Source organism: Oncorhynchus nerka, linkage group LG25, assembly GCF_034236695.1.
Source record: "Oncorhynchus nerka isolate Pitt River linkage group LG25, Oner_Uvic_2.0, whole genome shotgun sequence".
Taxonomy (NCBI): domain Eukaryota; kingdom Metazoa; phylum Chordata; class Actinopteri; order Salmoniformes; family Salmonidae; genus Oncorhynchus; species Oncorhynchus nerka.
Genome location: NC_088420.1, coordinates 42,819,886 through 42,837,837, shown reverse-complemented (window position 1 = coordinate 42,837,837; position 17,952 = coordinate 42,819,886). Strand labels below are relative to the sequence as shown.

At 43.6% G+C, this 17,952-nt stretch overlaps 1 protein-coding gene across 2 annotated transcripts in view; it reads right to left on the bottom strand.

Annotated features, from left to right (window-relative positions):
* Nucleotides 1-17,952, bottom strand: part of LOC115109520 (furin-like) — a 191,351-nt gene that overhangs the window by 84,631 nt on the left and 88,768 nt on the right. The window contains exons 3-4 of one of the 2 annotated variants that reach the window (XM_029634486.2): nucleotides 9,416-9,514; nucleotides 2,097-2,192 (exon numbers count right to left, since the gene is read on the bottom strand). In XM_029634486.2, coding sequence (XP_029490346.1) covers nucleotides 2,097-2,192; nucleotides 9,416-9,514 — 195 coding nt within the window. Of the gene's footprint in view, nucleotides 1-2,087; nucleotides 2,193-9,415; nucleotides 9,515-17,952 lie in introns of both variants that reach the window. The other variant, XM_029634484.2, reaches the window with a different exon arrangement.

Below are 17,952 nucleotides of genomic sequence, written 5' to 3'. Positions count from 1 at the left end.
AAGTTCCGCCAGGACAATGCCTCCACAGCAGTTTCCATCTCAGACTATTTCTGATGATCTTGGAACAGAGGAGCCAGCCCAGGTTAGCCTAGATATCAGCGATTTCAACTGCCCCCTTAGTCACTTTATGCTGGCGCCGCGTCTGACACACAGTGTGTCTCTGGGAAGCCTCTTTGGCGGGGCTAAGCCGAACAGAGCAGGGGCTGACTATAATTTCCCTGTCAGAGGAAGCAGGCCTGCAGCTGGAAATATGAATAAGTGAGAGATCCTGATGAGAGCATTTACCTTGCTCAGGGGAATTATAAAAACAGCTCCACCCTAACCAGCAGGGAGAATTGCAGGAGAGGGAAGCGAGATAGAGGAGAATGTGTAGGAAGTGACAGATAAAGAGTGAAATGTAGGAGATAGATGGGGAGTGAAGACAAAAATATAGAAAAAAGAGAGAAAGTGAAAGAAGGAAGGAGGCAGAGAGAAAAACAGAGTGAAAGAGGTAGAGTGAAAAAATATGCTTCCCCCTAGGGGTCCTTTTTCCACCTCCCAAACCTCCCTGCTGATTTCTCCTAACAAGGCAATCATCCTGCTGGGCCAATGCACTGTCAGGGCCTTTAGCCCCAGGGAAGCCACTGTGCTGCTGACATGGCCTAGGAACTACACAGACTAAGGCAGTTATTTCCTGCTTGTGTCATCCTTGAGGCATACAGTATAATGTCGTCTTATTTATTCAACCTATGAGGAAGCAAATGTTGTAACTATTTTCAATCGTTAGTTGAATAGTCTATGGCAGTACCTACTATGTGCAAACCCTGTATTCCATGAGGAAATACTCAGACAGGACAAATAAAAGGTTAGTATACACTGTCCAAAAGGCTTGTATGCAATATCACCCTATAACATCTGCATTCATCCCATGCAAACCTCATTACAAACAATCCTCCAGTGTTTGGCTTTAGAGGAACGGTGGAACAGCCTCAAACAAACAGCAGAACAGGCTCAGAGCCTTCAGCCGATTAGAGCAGTAATGCTGAATGACAGAGGTAGTTTCACAGCCTTCCATTCACAGGTGATTTATGTCTGGCCCAGTCAATGCTGGAATTAATCCATTCACATCACCACATGGCTTAGTTCAGAAAATGAGGAGGAGGATAAGGGGAATTCAAAGCATCCCTGAGCCTATGAGAAGGAGAAAATGAGAGAAGGAGGATGGACATTGTCTATTTTTGAAAGCAACAGTGCTACAGGTTTCATCATGGCCTTCTGTTTCATTAGCTCTGATCTGGAGCCTTTCAAACATATGGCAAACTGAGGAGCATTTGGTGACATTTATATTGATGAATGACAACCGGTTGATAACAGAGTCACAGTCCTGTTAATCAGCTTTCAACTTTGGCAAACTGTCCTTCCAGTGCTGCCTGCAGACAATGTATTATTTCCATGTAGTCATTGCCATCAATTATTCATTACACATGGCAAATAAACTTGGGCCTTGACAGTTGAAGTAAACAAAGTGCCCTTTAGAACTTTTTGACGACATTCAGTTTGATAAACGATACCCAGGTGATGAGTGCTCTCAGCAGGCAGCTGGTTCAGCTAAATATCAAGAGACGTACAGACTGGGGGGAAACAAAGTCGGTTTCTCACTGAAATACTCTGAACATCCTGCCCTTTCTGTACGGCAGCGGGTTTCTTTGGTCTGAAGGTGTGAACGGGGTAAACAGCAGTGAAGTGCATTTCTATCGTTTCCCTACGGCTATTCTAAATGCCCGGAGACAGCTATTCAATTAGCTCATTTGATTAGATCTTGTTTTCCTTGAGGCATTTAACACAGCTGCCTTGGCTTAATCCCTATATCACTACAGGTATTTATGTTGCTGTCTTATACATTTGAGATAATATCAAAGGGGTGTTAAAGAGGTTCTAATTAAAATTGTCCAATGTGTTCAACAAGGGAGAACTCCTGGCTTCGGTACAGTATAGAGGGTACAGTGTTATGGGGGATCTGACTTTTACCTTTCAGAAAGTGCCTTTGAGATACTTTCTGGAATAAAAAAAAGCGCTATATAAAACAAGTGAATAATTATTATTACTACCTTGCTCACCAGGTACCACTGCTGGGGGAATTTGGGGTCGGAAGGTTCGTTGTAGTCATCCCTCTTTTTCCTCCGCCTCGACACCTGCTGCTCCACCCAACGCACCTAGAGAGGAACACACACACACACACCCATTAGCTCTGGTAATGAAACAACCATGACATGAGAGACAACTATCCACAGTCTGCCTCCCACGTTGGCTTTCATGTGGCCGTCAACAATCTAATGGTTAAGGTCCTACAGCCGCATACAGACTTTACAAACTGTCCAGCGGGGTTAGTTTAGCAACATCTAAAGTGAGAGTTAGGAGGCAAATCTCATTAATCTGCTGAGAAGTTGTGTGTATATGTGTGTTTCATCACCCTGCTGTAGGCAAATGTGCCAGAATTTTCTGCTCGATATATGCGGTCCAGTGGGTAGTGTCTGTCTAGTGACTGTCTAGTCATAGTGTCTAGCCCAATAAATTATCTTATTGAAAAAAGGACATGAAGCTAACTACAGTCAAACAAATGCAAATCTAATGCTGGGCTGCTAGACACTGTGTCTGGCTTATAGAGAGAGGAGATACATAAACCATAAGGCCACTGCCACAGCCTCCAGAATCACTGCACTGTGTGTGTGTGTGTGTGTGTGTGTGTGTGTGTGTGTGTGTGTGTGTGTGTGTGTGTGTGTGACATCTACAAACTCCACAGAGCGAGAGGAGATCAGAGAGAGTAGGGCCTGCAAATATCCCCTCCTAAGTATGCAATAAGTAACGGTGAGGCCCTGAAACATATCGATTCCTTCTGCCCCTCACGGAGAGAGTAGAGTAGAGGAAAAGAGAGAGAGAGAAAGTAGAGGAGAGGAAAAGAGAGAGAGAGTAGATGAGACGAAAAGAGAGAGAGTAGATGAGAAGATGAGAAGGAGAGAGGAGAGAGAGAGAGAGGGGTGAGAGGAAAAGAGAGAGAGAGAAATGAGAGGAAAAGAGAGAGAGAGAGAGAGTAGATGAGAAGAAGAGAGAGAGATGAGAGGAAAGAGAGAGAGAGAGAGAGAAGATGAGAGGAAAAGAGAGAGAGAGAGAGAAGATGAGAGGAAAAGAGAGAGAGAGAGAGAAGATGAGAGGAAAGAGAGAGAGAAGATGAGAGGAAAAGAGAGAGACAGAGAAGATGAGAGGAAAAGAGAGAGAGAGAGAGAGGATGCGAGGAAGAGAGAGAGAGAGAGAGAAGATGAGAGGAAAATATGAGAGAGAGAGAGAGGAGAAGAGAGTAGATGAGAGGAAAAGAGAGAGAGAGAGAGAGAGAGAGAGAGAAGATGAGAGGAAAAGAGAGAGAGAGAGAGTACTGCACACACTACAATTACTTAGGTTTAAAAATAAGCTCAACTGGACACCTTAATGAGGCAGTGAATGAGCTGAGAGACAAAGCATGCAGGGCATTCTACGCCATTAAAAAGCAAATTCAAATTGAAATACCTATTAAAATTTGGCTAAAACTAATTTAATATGTCATTGAACCAATTGCACTTTATGGCAGCGAGGTGTGGGGTCCACTTGCAAAACAAGATTTCATCAAATGGGACAAACACCCCATTGAAACCCTGCATGCAGTTCTGTAAGATTCTCCTACATGTCCAGAGGAAAACTACAAACAATGCATGCAGGGCAGAATTAGGCCAATATCCACTAAACATCTAAAATACAGTGACCCCCTCTCATATCATTACCAAGCCCTGCAATGCCAAGAGCTGAGCAAAGAAAATAGTCTCCTCATCCAGCTGGTCCTGGGGCTGAGTTCACAAACCTGTTCTACTAACGCACTGAAGCCTCAGGACCAGAACATCCAATCAACCAGGATAAACCAAATTACAACACAGTCAAAACAAAACTATATTGCTTATTGGGAAACACAAACACAAGCACAAAGCAAAATGCAGTGTTATTTGGCCCTAAATCGACAGTACACTGTGGCTAAATATTTGACCATGGTTACTGATCAAAACTTTAGAAAAACCTTGACAAAGTACAGGCTTAGTGAGCACAGCCTTGCCATTGAGAAGGATAGACACAGGAAAACCTGGTTCCCTGTAGAGGAAAGGCTGTGCAACCACTGCACAACAGCAGAACCTGAGACGGAGCTGCATTTCCTGACAAAATGTCAAAAATATAAAACAATTAGAGAGTGTCATTTTCCCAAATTTGAAACCCTTATTCAAGGTTTCAAAGACCTCTCTGATGAGGATAGGCTACCCGTCCTATTGGGGGAGGACGCAGAGAGCTGTGGGTTGGCAGCGCACTACATTGCTGCCTGCCATAAGATTATTGGACAGTGTCTGACAGACCAATCAACCTGCACATGTCCTCTACTGTATACTTATTGTTATTGTTGAATGTATGGTTATTTTGAAACTTGGTTATTGTTGTTACTGTTGTCCCGTTGACAATTTGATTCTCATTTTTATTTATTTTTATATTGTAAATATCCAAAATAAGCTTTGGCAATATGTACATTGTTACGTCATGCCAATAAAGCGATTGAATTGAGAGAGAGAGTAGATGAGAGGAAAAGAGAGAGAGAGTAGATGAGAGGAAAAGAGAGAGAGAAGATGAGTGGAAAAGAGAGAGAGAGAGAGAGAGAGAGTAGATGAGAAGAAAAGAGAGAGAGAGAGAGAGAGAGAGAGAGAGAAGAAGAGAAGAAAAGAGAGAGAGAGATGAGAGGAAAAGAGAGAGAGAGAAGATGAGAGGAAGAGAGAGAGAGAGAGAGAGAGACAGAGAGAGAGAGAGTAGATGAGAAGAAAAGAGAGAGAGAGAGTGAGAGAGAGAGAGAGAGAAGAGAAGAAAAGAGAGAGAGAGAGAGATGAGAGGAAAAGAGAGAGAGAGAGAAGATGAGAGGAAGAGAGAGAGAGAGAGACAGAGAGAGAGAAGATGAGAGGAAAAGAGAGAGAGAGAGAGAGAGTGAGAGAGAGAGTTGAGAGGAAAAGAAAGAGAGAGAAGAAGAGAAGAAAAGAGAGAGAAGATGAGAGGAAAAGAGAGAGAGGAAAAGAGAGAGAGAGAGAGAGAGAGAAGATGAGAGGAAAAGAGAGAGAGAGACAGAGAGAGAGAGAAGATGAGAGAGATCGAGAGAGAGGAAAAGAGAGAGAGAAGATGAGAGGAAAAGAGAGAGAGAGAGAGGAAAGAGAGAGAGTAGAGGAGAGGAAAGAGAGAGAGTAGAGAGGAAAAGAGAGAGAGTAGAGGAGAGGAAGAGAGAGAGAGTAGAGGAGAAGAAAAGAGAGAGAGAGAGATAGGAGAGGAAAAGAGAGAGAGTAGAGGAAAAGAGAGAGATAGGAGAGGAAAAGAGAGAGAGGAAAAGAGAGAGAGAGTAGAGGAGAGGAAAAGAGAGAGAGTAGAGAAGAGGAAAAGAGAGAGGGAGGAGGAGATTATAAATAGGGACGGGCACAGTTATTCAAATATATATATTTTTAAAGGCTTTGTAATTCAATACAAATGTGACATCACTACATAGCCTACAAGGATAGACCATTACATTTAAAATGTTTATAAAACAATAATTTTTATGATTACACTCCACACTTATTGTTATTGTCAGTCAAAAAAGTGGCGTTACAGTCAGAGGCTCCATGTGTGACAAGTGAAGAGGGAGATTTCTAATTAAAATTGAATTAAAATGAAGGAATTAAGTTGGCTAAATGAGAAGGAGTAGGCTACAATGATCAACTAACAGGTAGGCTGTTGTTTCTTATGAATGGAGTTCATATGAGGACAAGGATGCCTCTAAATAGCTTCAATTAGCCTTGCTACGGTAGCTAGCTAGCTTCTTTACAACCATTTGATGCAGTCCATACAGGCACTAACAGATGGTATGAAAGTTTGTCAACTAGCACAAGTCAGATTCGCTACTTTCTCTCTCTCCCTCTGTGCCACACACAGACTGTGCCACACACAGGCCCCTGCTCCTATCTTGCCCCTCCCCTCTCCCGTGCGAGCAAGTCTCCATTGAAGTTAAAAATCATGAAAAATCCTTTAAAACACATGTATTTTGACAATCTGGATATCCGAAAAAATAACATATTATTCCAATATTGAAATCATTTCAAATGCTCATCCCTAATGACAAAGACTCCCCGGGTTAATGGCAGGGGTTATGGGACGCTGTGTGATTATTCAAAGCAGATGTACATCAGCAGTATGTCAGCCAGGCAGGGCTGAAGACACGAGACACTGTGATGAATGGGAGAGACAGGTCTAGTATTAAATCAGAGGAGATAGCTGACGTTTTACATGCATTATCTAATCCTTACATTATACCGTCACAAACATAGAGAGAGTTCTCTCCTCTGTATGTTCAGCAAAGACATTGAGTTCATTAATATTCAGGTGAAACCCTACTTTGTACATCCATCTTGGGGAAAACACACACAAACCCAACACAATGAATGTGTTTTATTTAGAACAGGTGTGCATGCACCCACACACATTTGACCTTTTCTTAAGTGTATTGGCAACTCTACTGTTGTGGTCGCTGTCTGACAGAGTGCCCCTGGCCTCGCCCTGGGCAGGCTCTGTTAGAACGAGGTTACCCTGGACAAGCTGTTCCCCAGCCTGAACCCTTTTCATCTGCAGCCTGGGGGGGGGACTAATCCCTCTCTGTGTGTGTGTGTGTGTGTGTGTGTGTGTGTGACAAAGTTGCCCTATGTAGTAAAATATATCTAGTGAGATCTTTCTCTTCAACATCAGATGTTGTGTTTTTCTGTTTACACTAGCCTTGGAGGTCGTGTGGCCAAAGCCACATTCCTGCTTCATGTTTGAGTGCAGCTATTAGCATACCGTAAATTTCATAGTAGACAGACAAACCAAATAAGGACAGCAATTCAAACTATACATGAGCTTCTCATCTAAACCATATTGTACATAGTGTTGCACACCTGATTAATGCAATGATTCACAAATGTGTGAATATCTTACAAGCCTTACATTTTCAATTTGGCTAACAGAGCAAAAATGCTGTCTAGTGGTATTAGGGTAATTAGGGTAATTATTACAGGGACGTGTGTGGGAGAGCCGTTGTCTTAACATTGAACCATTCAGAGGGGGGGTATGTAGTGTGTATGTCTCCCACACTACCGCCGTACCTCCGGATGTAGTGTGGGAGACATACATTAAAGAGAGATTTGAATCTAGAGCCGTCTCTTTAAACTACACACGTATCTCTTCTGGACCTAGTTTGTGTTGTCAAAGTAAAGAGACCTAAATTGGGATGAAAGCTGATTCTGGACCCAACCCTTTGATATTTTAAGTAGAGATCGTGCACCAATATTGCATTTTAAAAGCCTGTTATATTAAATGAAGTGCCTTTTAGTATAGAACACATGAAGAATTGAATTCAATAAACCTCATTTTTTCAATTTATTTTTTTACCCCCTTTTTCTCCCCAATTTTGTGGTATCCAATTGTTAGTAGCTACTATCTTGTCTCATCGCTACAACTCCCGTACTGGCTCGGGAGAGACGAAGGTTGAAAGTCATGCGTCCTCCGATACACAACCCAACCAAGCTGCACTGCTTCTTAACACAGCACGCATCCAACCCGGAAGCCAGCCGCACCAATGTGTCGGAGGAAACACCGAGCTCCTGGCAACCTTGGTTGGCGCGCACTTTGCCCGGCCCGCCACAGGAGTCGCTGGTGCGCGATGAGACAAGGATATCCCTACCGGCCAAGTCCTCCCTAACCCAGACGACGCTATGCCAATTGTGCGTCGCCCCACGGACCTCCCGGTCGCGGCCGGTTACGACAGAGCCACCAGAGTCTCTGGTGGCACAGCTGGCGCTGCAGTACAGCGCCCTTAACCACTGCGCCACCCAGGAGGCCTAAACCTCATTTTTTATATAAATAAAAACTTGCTAAAGTGCCAAAAATCTGCACTTTGACATGTCCTTCCTCTATGATTCTAGGAATATTTGAATCCACTTGACCCCATCATTTTCCAAGTTTTCACCATCATTTTAAAGCCCTAGTTATTTTGTTGCTTTGACAAAGTCATTTATGAAGATAAAGTTACACCAAGTGACTACTTTCAAAAGGCACCGAATTGGAGGAACAACTCATCTGTGCTAAGGGGATGTTTTACCAGAAGCCCTGAGAACTGGAGGGGTCAAGGGTTAAAGCTAACACACTGTCCGGGCCCAGAAAGCAGCGTGGGCACAACAGCCTGGGGCTGTGTCAAGCTCTTCCAGCGTTTTCATCAGGGTGCATACAGATGTAGGAACTCATTTTTAATTACTCCTTTGTAATGCAAACTTGTAGTGTATTCAAGGTTTAGAAAGGCTTGTTTGTAATTTCCACTTTAAAATGTCAGACTTGATTTGCCCCAATGAAAAATGTATCATCAACCCCTACACATTTTTTTCTCCAATAATTGTAATCCACATTTCCTTTTGCTGCAGGATTATTTTCCTGCTGTAGCAAAATGGCACAAATTAAGATCCTACATCTGTATTTGGGCTTTTGGAACATAAGAGTCCTCCAGAATGAGCATCTGGATAACTCCCTTTAGATTTACAGTAGTAGTAGTACATAAAAGGCCTGATCTCTACCCAAATACCCCAGCACACTAAATTACACGTAATAGAGTGTAAACATGATTGTTTCTAGCTTAGGTTAGTTACAATTGTGTCCTGGCTCTGCATCAGATCAAAAGATTGTCGAGTGACTGGAGTGACCGCCCGGGAGCTGAGTGGGAGAGCCGTGCAGATAAGCTCAATCAGACCATGCATCAGACCGGGGAAAAAAGAGGAAGGAGCTTCCTGTCAAATGAAATGTCCATTAGTCTCAAGTGGAATTCTCGTCTCGTCACATTTTCGTCAACTAAATTGAAAACTAATTTGCTACAGTTATCAAAAACATTTTCATTGCATCACGTCTCATTCTCGTCATTCGTTTGTCATAGTTATTTTTGACTAAATTAACACTGATCCAAACAATACAGTTCTGCCTGTAACTGTACTGCATAAGGCAGAATGAGAGCATGCTCGAGGAACTGAACTTGAAAAGTAGAGTTTTGATGCGCAATTATGCTGGAGGATTTGAATAGAACAAGCAGACTTCGAGGTGAAAAAGACTTGTTCTCTGTTGTCGAGAGAGCTGAGAGCGCAGTTACAGCCAGCTGCCTAAACAAAGCAAACTTCTGGTTCTGTGAACGTCCTTGTGTAACAGATGGGCTAATGTCAGGATTCCTCTTCTCATTAACATTTGGATAAAATCAATACGCGCCACAAAATAAGAATGCAAACACAGACAGGTCCAGCTGTTATTGTGTGGTTTGGAGGGACATTTGCATATTTATGACTCAGTAACATACCTGTGGTTCCTTCTGCAGTCGGACATATGTTCCCCTGTGGCCTGATAGGGATTTCTTCACTACGGTGTGATGACGGAAGTGATAATAATCCCCGAACACCTGCAGACACAGAAAAAGAACATTGGAGATACTGATATCAAGTCCCAATGAAAACCAAAGAAACACATCGATAGCACGAGGGCATACATGTACACACACATGACATTTTCAGACAGCTAGAGACAGACAAATACATTACAAAACCTCCGCCACGTGACACAGAAATGTCCCAATGTGGTACCTGCAGACAAGTGACACAGAAATGTCCCAATGTGGTACCTGCGGACAGAGTCCACAATCCCACTCACTCATAAAATAGCTTTTAAGGCTAGGGGAAGGCATATTCTGTACACTACACCCTTCCTCTGTCCTCCACACAGTCAGACAGTTCCTTCTGTCTGTGGCCTCCAACTTTACTGTCAGTCTGGCAATATCTGACTGGTACCAAATCCCTGCAGAGTTCTGTTTCACTGACTGCTCAAATCAAATTCTATTTGTCACATGCTTCGTAAACAACAAGTGTCGTTGGGCGCAGGTAGCCTAGCGGTTAAGAGCGTTGGGCCAGTAACCGAAAGGTCGCTGGTTCAAATCCCTGACCTGACTAGGTAAAATAAATCTGTTGATGTAACTCGCTCTGGATAAAAGTGACTAAAATGTCAAATGTGTAGACTAACAGTGAAATGCTTATCTACTGGCCCTTCCCAAATGCAGAGAGGAAAAAAAATCATTTTTTTATAATAACATGAGGAAGAAATACGCAATGAGTAACGATAACTTGGCTATATACGCGGGGTACCAGTACCTAGTCGATGTGCAAGGGTACAATGTAAATGAGGTACGTAGGGGTAATGTGATTAGGCAATAGGAATGGGGTAGAAGCTATTTAGAAGCCTCATGGACCTATACTTGGCACTCCGGTACCGCTTGTAGTGCAGTACCAGAGAGAACAGTCTATGACTTGGGTGGATGGAGTCTTTGATAATTTTTAGGGCCTTCCTCTGACACCAGCTAGTATAGAGGTTCTGGATGGCACAAGTGATGTAGTGGGCCGTAAGCACTACCCTCTGTAGCGCCTTGCGGTCGGATGCCAAACAGTTACCATACCAAGCGGTGATGCTCTCAAATGGTGCAGCTGTAGAACTTTGAGAATATTAGGGCCCATGCCAAATCTTGACGGGCCTCCTGAGGGGGCAGAGGCGTTGTTGTGCCTTCTTCACGACTGGGTTGGTGTGTGTGGACCATGCTCCACTACAGCCCTGTCGAAGTGGACGGGGGCATGCTCGGCTCTCTGTATCCTGTAGTCCACGAACAGCTCCCTTGTCTTGCTGACGTGGAGGTAGAGGTTGTTGTCCTGGCACCACACTGTCAGGTCACTGACCTCCCCCTATAGGATGGCTCATTGTCATTGGTGATCAGGCCTACCACGTCGTGTCGTCAGCAAACTTAATGAAGTTGTTGGAGTTGTGCGCGGCCACACAGTCGTAGGTGAACAGGGAGTAGAGGAGGGGGCTGAGCACGAACCCTTCTGTGGCACTTGTGTTGAAGATCAGCGTAGTGGAAGTGTTGCCTATCTTCACCACCTGGGGGCAGCCCATCAGGAAATCCAAGACCCTTGGAGGGTACTATGGTGTAGAAGGCTGAGCTGTAGTCAATGAACAGTGTTCTTACATAGGTATTCCTATTGTCCAGATGGGATAGGGAAGTGTGCAGTGTGATGGAGAATGATTCATCCGTGGATCTATTGGGGTTTTATGCAGACTGGGATAGGGAGAGATTGAATATGTCCGTAAACACTCCAGCCAGCTGTTCTGCACATGCTCTGAGGACGTGGCTAGGGATACGGTCTGGGCCGGCAGCCTTGCAAGGGTTAACACTCTTAAATGTGTTACTTACATCGGCCACGGAGAACAAGAGCTCACAGTTCTCGGGAGCGGCCCATGTCAACGGCACTGTGTTACGTGACATGGCTGGTTTTCCCTTTGTAATCTGTGATTTTCTGGAGTCCCTGCCACACGTCTTGTCTGAGCCATTGAATAGCGACTCCACCTTGTATGACATTTTTCCTGTTTGATTGCCTTACGGAGGGCATAAGTGGACTGTTTGTATTCGATCATATTCCCAGTCACCTTGCCGTGGTTAAAAGCGGTGGTTTGCACTTTCAGTTTTGCGCGAATGCTGCTTTCTATCCACGGTTTTTGGTTTGATAGGTTTTAATCGTCAGAGTGGGAACAACATCCCCTATACACCTGACAAATTCAGTCACAGTGTCAGTGTATACGTCAATGTTATTCTCAGAGGCAACCCGGAACATGTCCCAGTCTGCCTGATTAAAACAGTCTTCAAGCATGGATTCCGATTGGTCAGACCAGCGTTGAATAAACCTTAGCACAGGTACTTCCTGTTGGAGTTTCTGCCTATAGGAAGGGAGGAGCAAAATGTAGTCGTGATCTAATTTGTCGAAGGGAGGTCGGGGGAGGGCCTTGTAGCCATCCCAGAAGGGAGAGTAACAATGGTCAGGAGTTTTTGAAGTGCGAGTACGATTTGTTAATAGAACTTTGGTAGCATTTTCATCAGATTTGCTTTAATAAATGCGGCCTCAGGATATGCAGTTTCCAGTTTGCACCAGGTCCAGTGTCCATGAGGGGGGATATACACGGCTGTGATGATAATCGAAGAAAGTTCTCTAGGGAGGTAATGTGGTCCCATTTCATTGTGAGTTGAGTTCCTGTACATTGTCATAATCACACCATTAGTTCATGGAACATACACCTCCGCCTTTCTTATTTATTCCTATCAGCACGATGTATTGAAAACCCAGCTGGCTGTATGGACGGGGACAGTATTTGGTTATTTATTAGGATCCCTAATAGCTGTTGCAAAAGCAGCAGCTAACATGAAACATAATACAGAATGACATAATACAGAACATCAATAGACAAGAACAGCTCAAGGACAGAACTACAGTATATCCGGAGAGAGCCATGATTCCATGAAACAGAGTATGTTACAGTGTCTGATGTCTCTCTGGAAGGAGATCCTCGCCCTGAGTTCGTCTACTTTATTGTCTGGGACTGAACATTAGTGAGTAATATACTCGGAAGCGGGGGATGGTGTGCACGTCACGACTAAAAGTCCACTCTGAATACCTCTTCTCCGCCGGCAGAGTCTTGGAGCAGCCTCTGGCATAAGATAAATCGCCCTGGAAGGTACAAAAAAAGGATCCAATTCAGGAAAGTCGTATTCCTGGTCAAAATGTTGATGAGTTACCGCCTCTCTGATATCCAAAAGTTATTTTGGCTGTATGTAATAATGCAAAGAACGTTCTGGGTTAATATCGTGAGAAATAACATAATACATTTTAAAAATACTGGAAAGTTGCCCAGGAGCCTGAAACAAAGCAGCCATGTCTATCGGCGACTTCTCTCCATGTCCTTCGAGAAACATTGAATATTACAGATCTTCAGGGCCCGTTGATAGGATCTCAAGCGGAGTCTCAGAGAGACCTGCCTGCTATGTTGAGGAGACTGGGGCTCAGCACTGGAATCCACACTGAGATGTGTGTGTGTGTGTGTGTCTGAAATACATTTAAGTGGGGTCATGATGGCAGTTGTCAGTACAGTATGGACAGTACGAGACTCATGCTCTGTGCGTTCAGGTGTGTTTGTGAAAGAGAGAGATAAGAGGAAAATAATCTTGCTGAAGATATACTGTACTATACATGTAGTTTGAGTCATGCTGTGTTCATGTGTGTCAGAGATGAGAATCAGCACAGAATCGTTACTAATTCTGCCAATCTGTTGAGTGACGGCGTCAGAGATACAGAGACCTTTACACTCCTCAATGAACAGCAGTCTGGATGCGCACACACGCGCACACACACAGACACACACAAGCATTTCACTACACCCGCAATAACATCTGCATGTGACCAATTAAAATGTATTTGATTTGACAGAGAGTGTGTGTGAGCCCTCAGAGGAATCACTATAGTAACACACAAAGAAGCAAGTCAAACTCAGTCACGCAGCCAATCATACCTTACCAACAAGTAATCTAACTAACAATTCCAAAACTACTGTCTTATACACAGTGTAAGGGGATAAGGAGTATGTACATAAGGATATATGAATGAGTGATGGTACAGAGCAGCATAGGCAAGATACAGTAGATGGTATCGAGTATACATATGAGATGAGTATGTAAACAAAGTGGCATAGTTAAAGTGGCTAGTGATACATGTATTACATAAGGATGCAGTCGATGATATAGGGTACAGTATATACGTATGCATATGAGATGAATAATGTAGGGTAAGTAACATTATATAAGGTAGCATTGTTTAAAGTGGCTAGTGATATATTTACATCATTTCCCTTCAATTCCCATTATTAAAGTGGCTGGAGTTGAGTCAGTGTCAGTGTCAGTGTGTTGGCAGCAGCCACTCAATGTTAGTGGTGGCTGTTTAACAGTCTGATGGCCTTGAGATAGAAGCTGTTTTTCAGTCTCTCTGTCCCCGCTTTGATGCACCTGTACTGACCTCGCCTTCTGGATGATAGCGGGGTGAACAGGCAGTGGCTCGGGTGGTTGATGTCCTTGATGATCTTTACGGCCTTCCTGTAACATCGGGTGGTGTAGGTGTCCTGGTGGGCAGGTAGTTTGCCCCCGGTGATGCGTTGTGCAGACCTCACTACCCTCTGGAGAGCCTTACGGTTGAGGGCGGAGCAGTTGCCGTACCAGGCGGTGATACAGCCCGCCAGGATGCTCTCGATTGGGCATCTGTAGAAGTTTGTGAGTGCTTTTGGTGACAAGACGAATTTCTTCAGCCTCCTGAGGTTGAAGAGGCGCTGCTGCGCCTTCTTCACGATGCTGTCTGTGTGAGTGGACCAGTTCAGTTTGTCTGTGATGTGTATGCCGAGGAACTTAAAACTTGCTACCCTCTCCACTACTGTTCCATCGATGTGGATAGGGGGGTGTTCCCTCTGCTGTTTCCTGAAGTCCACAATCATCTCCTTAGTTTTGTTCGTGCCTGTTTCGCTGGGGCTGGCTACTCTAATGAGAAAACCTCACACTCTCTCTCTTCCCTCGTGCAAATGTTTTTTAACACTTTTCTAGCTCTATACTCCAGCAGTTTGGATTTGAGATCTAATGTTTTATACGAGGCGATAGTAATGTCACATAATGTCACCTTTTGAGGGTGCTTTCATTCATATCTATTTTACCATTTAGAAATGAATTTCATTTATGTATCTAGCCATTTACTTTATCTTCATATTCTTATCTTTTACTTATTATTGTTGTTGCATTGTCGAGAAGGAACCTGCAATTAAGCATTTTGTTTGGACGGTGTATACCATGTGTATCCTGTACATACAACTGATAAAACTTGAAAGTAGTACCCCCCTTTGAAGGTGTCATAAGTGTTTGGACAATTTAACTTATAGTGTATTAAATGTTGTCAAAGGTTTAGTATTTGGTCCCATATTCCCAGCATGCAATGACTACATCAAGCTTGTGACTCCACAAACTTGTTGGAAACATTTGGACAAACACAAAAACACAGTTTGTTTTGGATTATGTTGTGCCCAGCGGAAATGAATGGTCAATAATGTGTTGTGTAATTTGGAGTGACTTTTTTTGTAAATAAGAATAGAATATGTTTCTGAACACATCTACATTAACCATAACAGTCTAAACCCTGTCTAAGCTGGGGGGGGGGCTGAATAAATACTTTTTTGCCCCCCTGTATGTGTTTGTGAGAGTCTCACCTTTCCATAGAGGGGTCATATTAGTGTATAGCCCAAACTGTTCGGACCCTGCAGACAGAGGTTGGCAGATAAGCTGAACCGACTTCAGAGTCCTAAGATTCTTGTGGGGGCCATAGAGCAAAGTGGAGAACACCATCGTGTTTGTGAGAGTCTCACCTTTAGTTTGAAGGACAAATCTCTCGGACACAACAGATTATTTTGTGAGAAGACTGATTTGCGGGATGTCTCATGGTCTGACAAACACAGATCTAGTTCTGTCACCTTTCACAGCAGATGAGGAAGTGCGACATAGGTGGATGCGTAGAATTGCAAAAAAGCTTAAACTGACAGATATTTATGGTGATTTTTTTTATTATGACAATTAGATTTCCGCAGGGCCTCAGACATCTACTCTAGGGGGTTCGTGTGGATGCTACCATGATATGGATGCTACCATGATTACAGATAATCATGAATGAATCGTTACAGATGCACAAACACCATCCTTCCAAAACATGCTAACCTCTCACAATTACCGAGAACAGGGAAGGGTAGGATTTTCTTGGAGGGTATGATATTTATGCTTTGGTAACTTTTTCACTTATCATTATTTACAATTCATTAATGATTATCCGTAATCATGGTAGCATCCACATTAACACCTGACCCAAAAAGCTAAACCTAACCCCAATTCTAACCTAACTCTTAAACCTAATTCCCAAGCTTAAAATGGCCTTTTTCCTTAAACGCTCTCCTTCTCTGCTTCTTCTTTCTTGCGCTCTCACTGTTTTCTGACTATCTCTACCTCTTTCTACCTCTCTCTTTTCTGTATCTCTCTCACTCTCTCTGATTGTCCCCCTCTCTCCACCCACTGTCTCCCAATCTCTTGTTCCCACTCTTGTTTTGCCCATGTCTCTCTTTCGCTTCCCCTCTCGCTCAAGCAGGACTGAATATACAACAGCTGAGATTCTGGCTAATCTCTATCAGTTATTCTGTTTTAGTCCATTGCAGAGCACATGATTTCTGTCTGTTAAGGTAATGAACATAATCCAACGCTACCTGACTTAATAACCTGACTCAATGTCCTGGTGTGTGTGTGTGTCAGACCTATTCTGTCTTCTGTTCTGTCCTCTCCTCCAGAGGTATGCTGGCCTCCACTCTCTGTGACAGAGTCAATATTGGCCTCTGGGGATTGGCTCCAGCTCAGTGGTGCCTGACAGAGCTGCTCAGTCTGAGCCCTTATATCACCATCACACGTGTGTGTGTGTTCTGGGGGGATGTTGGCAGATGCGGTAGTTAGTTAATCAGCCAGAGACCCTCTTCTTGGTAGCTTGGCTCAGCCTGCCCACAGTGGCTGGATTGACTGAGACTGAGCCTATTTCCTGGTGCCTGAGCAGGGGGAGTGCACAGCAGCCTATCCAGATTATTGGAGACTGTGTCAATCATGTCTATCTCTTAAGGAAGAACATTGGTCTCAATTGTTGGGTAGAGATGACAATACCTGTAATTCACTTTAACCACTATGCACTTTAATTCAGGTTGTGTGTTATACCCTACCCTCCATAAGCAAAGCCAGCCCAATGCACATCAACATTCACATCCTACACAAACCCTCTCACACACAGCAGGATGAGTCAGTGTTTAGTCAGCCACTCTCCAGAGTTGGAAATGTCAGCTTCACAGTCGTAGCTCATTGACTGCTGTCGCTGTGCTTTTTAATGTTCTGTGCCCTCACAGTCACTCACACACACATGCATTTACGAAATGTATCTGCTGAATTGCTCATTGATTGCGCTTTTGTTGTTCTTATCATGGACGTACGTACTAAATGCACACACACAAACACACCAGGGTTTCTGATAGGAAAATGTGACTGGGAAGATTTACATTTATCTGCCATTTGAGATATTTACCGGACCCATATGTATTGGATGCCTAACCCATTGGGGTGTTCACCAACAGTGCTCAGAATGACAGAAATCACATTTAGATGATGGTAATTCATCTTAACAGGACATGCAACTCCTGTAAGGAAGCAGCCAATAAAAAGTCATTTTGAAACATTTGCCAAAATGCAATTAGTGGGGAAAAAAACATTCTAAACACTGCACCTGATGAGAGCGGTATATGACAGAGATGAATATCTCAGTTAGAAACTTCGAAAGATGGTGAATCTAAAGATGGAGCAATTTAGTATGGGTTGCTAATACTGTATGACTAGGATTACAACAGGAGAACGATGGCATATGAGGAAGTCTTTCATAGGCAGCATGTGTGGCAAAAGTCCTTGCTGATTATTGAGTTGCGTCTTTCAGTGAAAAGCATCTAAAATATGTGTTTAGATAACGTGTCTTAAGAATAATGAAAAATGGTGAGACATTTTTTTTATCCCTTGCTTGCTAGCTAGCCAACTACGGCTAACTTACAGTCGTGTCAAAAAAGTGCGGCCAAAATAACAGCAAAGTAGCCGCATTTGCATTTTTAAGCTGTTTTCTAGTGACATTTATTTGGATACATAACAATGAGCTAATGAGGCGGTATTTCGCCTGGCATAGAAAATGTGCTCTCTCGTTAGGACACTGTTGTCCAGAGGAGCTAGCCAACAACACAGCTAATACAATAACTTGTATGCAGTCTATCACAGTGCAATCCGTTTTGTCACCAAAGCCCCATATACTACCCACCATTGCGACCTGTACGCTCTCGTTGGCTGGCCCTCGCTTCATACTCGTCGCCAAACCCACTGGCTCCATG